Source organism: Vombatus ursinus, unplaced genomic scaffold (genome assembly GCF_900497805.2).
Source record: "Vombatus ursinus unplaced genomic scaffold, bare-nosed wombat genome assembly UNPS02010193.1, whole genome shotgun sequence".
Taxonomy (NCBI): domain Eukaryota; kingdom Metazoa; phylum Chordata; class Mammalia; order Diprotodontia; family Vombatidae; genus Vombatus; species Vombatus ursinus.
Genome location: NW_020949971.1, coordinates 5,777,578 through 5,786,191, shown reverse-complemented (window position 1 = coordinate 5,786,191; position 8,614 = coordinate 5,777,578). Strand labels below are relative to the sequence as shown.

Sequence of the window (8,614 nt, the reverse complement as noted above, 5' to 3'; positions counted from 1 at the left end):
ACGTCAATGACCTTTCCCTGCCTCGCCCCTTCCCCCATTCCTTCCTCTTTGGGGGGGGGGTTGTCTCTCCCTTTAGATTGTAAGCTCTTTAGACCTGAACTGCCTTTTTATTAATAAATAAATCTATTAATCAACCACTAACTTATTAATAAATTCATTAATAGTTAATTGTTTTATAGCTATAGCTTGAGTTTTTCCTGTTTCAGCCTTAGAAGAAACCTGCGATCTGGAATGAGATAACTTTCACCATGAGCCAACAAGGTTACGTCGCTACGCCTCCATACTCCCAACCCCAGCCTGGAATGGGGGCACTCTCCCCACCTCTTCGTGGACATTATGGTGACCCATCACACTCAGCCCCTCCAGCAGGTAACATGGATCGTGTTGGTTCATTTATGGAGAGTAGAGATTTTGAAAAAGAACTGGGGAGCTTAATGGACTGTAAGCTTAATGAGATTCAATAGTGTGATATGCCAGTCAGGAAATCTAGTGCCCTCTTAGGCACCAGCAAGACGGAGAGCTGTCTCCAGGGACTCTGGAGGGCATAGTTCTGCTCTCCTCTGCTCAGCTCAGATGCAGATGCTCAGATCTAAATGAAAAGTGTTTCCTAAGCTCTTACTGCATGCCAAGTGAGAGGCAGCATGAAAGGGTGGATAGAGTCAGTCTCAGAGCCCAGAAGACCTTGACTCTATTCTGGGTCCTGACACATGCTGGAAGAGTGACCGTGGGCAAATACCCTAACCTCTCAGGGTCCTGGGCAGCCCTTGAAGACCATAGATTGCAGAAAAGGTGCTGATGCATGCTGGGAGAGGGAGTTTCTTCATCTGGAAGTCCCCTACATCATTGAATTCACAGGTCCCATTCCATCCCTGAGCTCCTGAGTACTGAGCATTATGGGTGATCTGTTCACTTTTATGTTCTTCATTTTTCAAAGACCTTGATGGGCTGGAAAGTGTCTAGTGGAGAGCATGCCAAAAGGTCATGAGATCCAAGATTTAGGGCAGCTGGAAGGCATTCAATAACTCAGCTAGCCCAACCCCCCAGACTTGACAAGGATGTAAAGTGACCTAAAATAAGCAATCCAGTAAATCCAAGAAAAATTTATTAAGCACCAGGCATTGTCCTAAGTACTGTTAAATTAATTAATTCATAATCATTCATTATTACATAGTAATATAACATATCATTATTATATGTAACACCTTCATTATTATATAACTATAAAATGATGTATAACTGTATAACATGTAATCTTAAAATACATTATTATTATTATTATTATTATTATTATTATTATAGAGTTATATTACATAATGATATAATTTTGTTGCTGTTCAGTTGTTGAGTGGTGCCCGACTCTTCGTGACCCCGTGCGCCATGCTGTTCGTGGGGTTTCCGTGGCAAAGATATTGGCGTGGTTTGTGGATTAAGACAAATAGAGGTTAAGTGACTTGCCCAGCATCACACAGCTAGTTAGTGTCTGAGGCTGGATTTGAACTCAGGTCTTCTTGACTCTAGGCCTGGCGCTCTGTTCATTGAGCCATGTAGCTGCCTCCTCGATTATATAATAAAAATATACAATTTACATAACTATATATATATAATATAATACATCATTAGTTATATAACACATAACATAACTATAATTATATATGATTACATAGTTATATATTATACAATATGTTGCATGATATAGCTATATAACAATTAACTATTAATGAATTTATTAATAAGTTAGTAGTTGATTAATAGATTTATTTATTAATAAAAAGGCAGTTCAGGTCTAAAGAGCTTACAATCTAAAGGGAGAGACAACCCCCCCCCCCCAAAGAGGAAGGAATGGGGGAAGGGGCGAGGCAGGGAAAGGTCATTGACGTGACGGAGATGGAACTTCAAAGTCGTGCCATACGAGGATAGCCCAAAGGAAGCAGATGCCTAGCTAGCCTGACCCTTCTTCCTGCACATATCCAAAGGGAGGAGTGGTTAGACGTGTTCTGTTTGTCCCTAGAGGGACCAGAATCATAGAATCTAGACCCAGAAGAGACTTCAGGGGTCATCTAGTCCAATTCCCTCATTTTACAAAAGAGGAAACTGAGGCTGAGATTCCCAAGGCCGCTTCCTACCCACTGCCAGGTCATATGTGCCGAAAGGGGGATTCAAACCCACATCCTCCGACTCTCAATCCAACTGCCTGTCCTCTGGACTGTACTGCTGAGAGAGGTGAGAAGTAGGGAGGCAATACTAGTCATGGGGCAGGTAGGTGGGGTGGTAGAGGTGATACAGTGGAGAGAGTGCTGGAGTCAGGAAGGCCTGAGTTCAAATGCAGCCTCAGGCACTTAGTAGCTATGTGACCCTGGGCGAGTCACTTAACCTCTTGTCCGACTCAGTTTCCTCATCTGTAAAATGGGAATAATAATTGCACCTACTTCTCCAGGTTGTTGTGAGGATCAAATGAGGTGATATTTACAAAACTCTTTTAAGATTTGTAAAGCCCTATAAATGCTAGTTCTACCAAACTTGCTGCAGAAACAATCTCTGTTCATCTTGTCTTCAGATGCTCTCACCGGTAGCATGGTGCAAATGCAGCCCTTCTACCAGACTTTAGGGCAGGTTAGCCTGCCACAGTCCACATCCCTTCTTTCTTCTCACCTTACTCAGATCCCCCAACTAGATCTCTATTTAAACAAACCTGCAGCAGCTCCCCCAGCTCTCGTTCAAAGCCCTTCTCGACACTGTCATCTTTGGGCAGTTGTTTAGTTATTTCAGTCATGTCTGACTCTCCATGACACATTTGGGGTTTTGTTGGCAGAGAGGCTGGAATGATTGGCCATCTCCTTCTCCAGCTCATTTGACAGATGAGGAAACTGAGGCAAAGAGGGTCGAGTGACTTGCCCAGGGTCACACTGGGAGTAAGTGCCTGATTTAAACCAGGAAGATGAGTCTTCCTGATTCCAAGCCCAGTGCACTGTCCACGTCACCACCTACCTGCCCAAAGTTCCTAGGCTTCCCTGTCTTCTTTTGCCACTGACAGGAGAGGAGCTGTGATGTCACTGACGGAAGAACTCCCAGGTGCTGGCTGTCAAGCCCTCTGCAACTTATTCTTAGCAAGTTGCCTTGAGCGATGAGAAGTTAAGTGACTTGGCTCGAGTCACGTAGCAGCAGTAGCAGAAAGGGGACTGGCCAACGTGCAGGGATTCTGGTCGCCGTGGTGGTGCTTCTCCATCCATTCTGCTACTTCTCACTGAGACAGAGAGCAGGGGTTCAATTCTATGCTTCGCGTATTGGTGAATCAAACCATCTTCATTTGCCCACATGAGTACATTGCTGCCGTATTAAAATAAGCTTCTGTGAACGTATTTTTGCAAGACTTCGTTTTCATAAATGAGGCCAATCCCAGGAAGACCCAAATACATGATCAGGTTAATAAGAGAGAAATTTGCCAAAGACGGAAACCCCAAACCCCAACCACAAACATGAACACCTCTAACCCCGCCTCCCCTTCCTTTCTGAAACCTTTTAGAAAAATGCGTGGTTGGTACAAAGATCAGGGTTGGAAACAAGCCACTGGTGAATGAGAACTGTTACTCTTAAAAGATTTTCATTACTTCCACGTGGCACCAGCCTAGGTGTACCACAAAGAAAATTAAAGAGACTTCACCAAGCATTTATTAAGTACCAGCTGTTTGCTAGGTACTGGGCATACAAAGATGACAAAGATTGTCTCAAATGTAGGGTATGCTCAGTGGAGGTCAAGGGGTAGAAGAGGGAGGAAATATGAAATAAGCCTGGAACGGATAGACTGAGGCCAGATTGTGGAGGGTTTTAAATGCCAAATAGAAGAATTCTGTTTTAGTCTATAGGCGAGAGGGAGCTATTGAGTTTATGGAGTAGAGGGTAGCATGTTTGGCAACCATTTGGAGATTTGGGCCCTGACCCCAAAGAGTCACTGGTAGACACTTATTTATCACATTGTTGAACTGTGATTTCCTCAGATCCACTGGAGAATCACAAGGTACCCCAGGAGGCAGTGTGGCATGATGGATAGGGGCAAGAACTGGGGTCCAGCACCAGCTCTGGCCTGATCTAGGCAAGTCACTTGAGCCCTCAGTGACTCCAGATAAAATTAGTTGCAAAAGAGACTGATCTGAAATGAGAGTTTCCTCCCTCCAGTTCCCTCTGTCCAAGAAATTACAATTCCAAGCTTAAAAAGTATCAAGGATTCTTGGAGAACTGAATTCTGTTCTCCACCATCCGTGCATTTCTTTGGTATCTGTTTTGTTGTTGTTGGACATTATCTGCCTCATCCGCAGGAAGAACTTGATAAATATTTGTTGACTGACTGATTTTTGAGTGGGATGGCCGTGCAGGAGGGGGGCCACAAGGGAGACCCAAAACTGTCTCTGAGTCCAAGGTGGGCTCTTTTCTAACCTCTAGGGCTCAAAACTTTTGTGTTTGGCTCATTTTGCTAAACTTATATTCGGATCTACCATGGCAATGTTTCAGTATCCACTTCCAGAGAGCCTAATACACTTACTATATATAATGTGTGTATATGTATATATAAACACACATGCATGTGTACACACTTACATGTATGCATGTATATGTATGTTGAAATATATATTCAAAATACATGCATATATATAACAAGAGTAATATGTACATATATTACTCATCTTGTATATATGTATATACATATATATTTGGGCAGTTAGGTGGCACAGTGGATAGAGGGCCGGGCCTGGAATCAGGAAGACTCATCTTCCTGAGTTCAAATCTGACCTCCGACACTCCCTAGCTGGGTGACCTTGGGCAAGTCACTTAACCCTGTTTGCCTCAGTTTTCTTATATGTAAAATGAGCTGGAAAGTGAAATGGCAAACCATTTCAGTATCTTTGTCAAGAAAACCTAAAAAGTCAGACATGACTGAAATGACTCAACAACATAGATATTTACATTTATTGTGTGGTATGCTAGTGCATAAGTACAAGAACATGTATTACTCTAGTGTATATGTGTGTATATACACATGAACACAAGCAAAGATATGTGTGCATCCATGCACTTTTCAATTCAACAAACATTTACTAAGTGATGTATGTGGAGAGCACTAAGCTAAGTTCTCAGAGTCTAATAAGGGGATACTCCCCAGAGATACAATGTGATTCAGTGGAAAGAACCCCAAACTACAAGTCCCGTGGACCTGAGTTGGAATCCCAGCTTTGTCTTTTACTAGTTTTGTGACATTGGGCAGATCATTTAACCTCCCTGGGCCTCAGTTTCCTCATCTGTAAAATGAGGATCGGTCTTAAAATAGACACTCTCAAAGGTTGTTCCGGCACTTGAGCCATGCCCTGTGCCTGTAACATAGGGGAGATCCTAAGACGTGCAAATGGGGTACCATGACAAGACTGAGGAGGGAAGGGTCATTTCTGGGCAGGTATGTAAGGCTTCTTGGAAGAAGTAACTTTATATCTGGGCCATAGAGATTTCATGTGGAGAGGAGGGCAAAAAAGCCAGGGGGAAAGCACAGATGGCGGGGAAATGTTGGCTACAGATGGGGGACAAGTAAATTTTATTCTATTCAATTCCATTCATCAAATAGTTATTCGGGTCTAGCAGTGAGGCTTTAAGACCATCTGGACCAGCCCCAGTCCATAGAAAAGGAAGCTGAGGCATAGAGATGGGGAGTGATTTTTCCCCTGGTCACAGTGATGGTAAGAAGCTGAGCCGGGATTCGAACCCAGGTCCTTGGACTCCAAATTCGGGACCCTCTTCTGTACTCCTTGTTGCCTTTCTGCAATTATTCCTGTTTGATTGACTAAACAGAGGGAGGGAGGAGGGAAGGAAGGAAGGAAGGAAGGAAGGAAGGAAGGAAGAAAGAAAGAAAAGTGCTTATTCCATGCAAAGCACAAAGTCTGACTGGCCTTTGAACTAAGTGGATGGAGAGTATTCTAGTTATTCTCCATTTTCTTTATTTTACTTTTAGTCCTCTTTAAGTATTGTTCACAGAGGCAGGGCTCCCTCATCCACTCCTGGAGCCCAGAATTACAGCACGGAGTGACAGGATGACATGACTGCAAGCTGGAAAGGACATTAGCTACCCCCTTATCCAGGCCTTTGCACTTCAGAATGGATTGTTACCCACACTCTCCCTTTGTCAGCCCACGTTCTTGGCCTAAGGATTTTGCATCATCTGCTATAAGTTGTTAATAACGTGGACACCTAAGTGTATTCACCTGTACTCTTTGTTGCTTTCCAGGCATAATGAAGCCAGCTGGGTCTTTAGGACCAACTGCACCTGTTGGGGCATTACCTCCTGGACCCCCCAATTCTGGGACCCATCAATTTGGCCAGAATGGTCCTAATATCTCAGGGTATCCCCAGCAGAGGTAAGTAGCCAGACTCAATTTCTTCATGGTGATATTTGATCAGAAAGTTATTTCTAAACAACTTGAGTGTTTATGGGGTGTGCTGGTAAATATTTAACAACCAGCCTTCCAGGGGGGAAAATAATATGCTCAACACAATTTTAAGTTTAATCTTCATTATTGACATTTCTCCATCACTTTCTTAAGTCTAGACAATCAACAAAGCAATAAATCAAGCCGTGATTTGTAGCGTTTTCTGTTTTCTGAGGTATGGTCACTCACATTGAATAAATAATAATTGGCTCTCTCCAGTGGGTTTGAGCTGGCTCCAGCATACCCCTGGTTGTAAATTGGCTCTCTGGATTGACAACTTTCTCTGTGGCCTGGATCTATGGGTAAATCCCTCAGATAGGCCAGTTAGGATTTTCAGAAAGCTAAGGAAAAGGATTCAAGTCATAGAATTTATTGAGCATTTGATTTACCAGATGTCTGTCCCAGAACACTTGTTATCAGGATCATGAGAAAACCCCCAGATCATGAATTCAGAGCCTGAAGTCCCCTTAGCACCATCCAATCCAACCCTCCTATTTTTACAAATGAAAAAACTGAAGCCCGGAGGGATTAAGATCTGTCCGAGGTTGCAGAGTAAGTGGCAGAGATGGAATTCGAACCCAGGCCTTGTGACTCCTAATTCAGCCCTCTTTACACAGTGCCATGCTGCCTCTTTCGTTAGGCCTTCTCTCTCTAGAAGGCTTCCTGGTGTCACCTAATCCTGGAATGACTGCCCCATCCTGCAGCCAAGCCCTCCAAATGTAAATCTTCTCTTCTCTCCTAAAATATGACCAGAGCCCTTTAGCTGGTTCTCTCGTGCGCTGCCATCATTCACTCCCTTATCCTGCACTTGTCTGTGGTCCTGCAGTATTCCCCCATAGAACATAAGCTTGCTGAAGGCAGGGGATGGGGCCTTTTTCAACTCTGTTTCCCTGGCTATAGCTCAGTCCTTGTCCATATGGATCTGCTGTCTCATCAACGCCTGTTCTCCTTCCGGTGGAGAAGCCCACGACACTTCCATGCCCCCTCTTCCTCTTGTACTCCCATAAATGTGTAGCAGAAGGTTCTCCCTGTGTGTTGGGGACCTTCTTCTGGTGCCCTTGATGTTGCAGGGCTGCCATGGGAGTATCTTGGCTCTCTCTTGACCTTCACTTTGTCCCCCTAGGTGACTGGCCCTCTTCCCTCTCCTGTGGCACGTATCTCTGAGTATATCCCTCATGCTGGATTTTCCGCACAGTTCTTGGGTTGTAATGTGCTACAGCCTGGGCATTCCAGCCTTGCACAGAGTATGAATGAATGGATGGATGGATGGATGGATGGATGGATGGATGGATGGATGGATGGATGGATGAGTGAAAATAGCTAGTCGCTAACATTTACGTAGCACTTACTTCTTTAGGTCCAAGCTTGTTCTTTGGAATTTCCCAACATTCACTGGCCATTGTTTTGCACTTCTTTCCATTTGCATTGTTGTAGTTGTCTACGTTGTTTTCTTACCTCTGCTTACCTAATTTTGCATCAGTTCTTGTAAGTCCTTCCATATTTCTCTATATTCATCTTACTCGTCCTTCTTTACAGCACTGTAAGACTCCATTACATTCACGGACCTCCATTTGTTTAGCCATTCCCCAATCAAGGGGCTTTGACTTTGCGTTCAGGTCTTTGCTACCAAAAAAAAAAACCAACAAAATAAAACAAACAAAAAAAAACAAACCCTGGCACAATCTGTTTTCAAAACCATGCTGGATTTTTGGAATCACTTTCTTTTTCTAATGGTTTACTCACCGTTCCTTTGATAATAAATTCCATACTTTGGCCAAGAATCACAATCAAGGCCAGAGGCCTAGATTTTGCAGGCTCTACTGTCTTCCCTTTCTTCAAAAATCAGGACAACATTTACAGTTCTTCAGCCTTACACCAGCCCCGGGTTCTCCACCATCCTTCAGATGTCTCTGACTGATGCAATTCAGCAAACACACCTGCTGGCTCTGTCCATGTCATGGAATGTTGTCAGTCTGGTTTTGTTACTTGAGTTCTTCCAAGGCACGGAGGTGATCACTCGCTATGTCCCCAATCATCGTGTGTGTCTACTCCCTATTGACCGTTTTGGCTCTAATCCTTTCTCTCCAAAGATTAGCCTTTGCAGAGATAACAGAAGAGTTGAGTAGTTCAGCCTATTCTGTCTTCTTTTA

General features: G+C 43.7%; 1 protein-coding gene across 2 annotated transcripts in view; it reads left to right on the top strand.

Annotated features, from left to right (window-relative positions):
- Positions 1-209: 209 nt before the first annotated feature.
- SEC24D (SEC24 homolog D, COPII coat complex component) overlaps positions 210-8,614 on the top strand; it is a 105,930-nt gene continuing 97,525 nt past the window's right edge. For both annotated transcript variants that reach the window (XM_027853645.1, XM_027853644.1), the window contains exons 1-2: positions 210-369; positions 6,263-6,392. In XM_027853645.1, the coding sequence (XP_027709446.1) occupies positions 249-369; positions 6,263-6,392 (251 nt within the window). In that variant the 5' untranslated portion in view covers positions 210-248. The remainder of the gene's footprint in view (positions 370-6,262; positions 6,393-8,614) is intronic.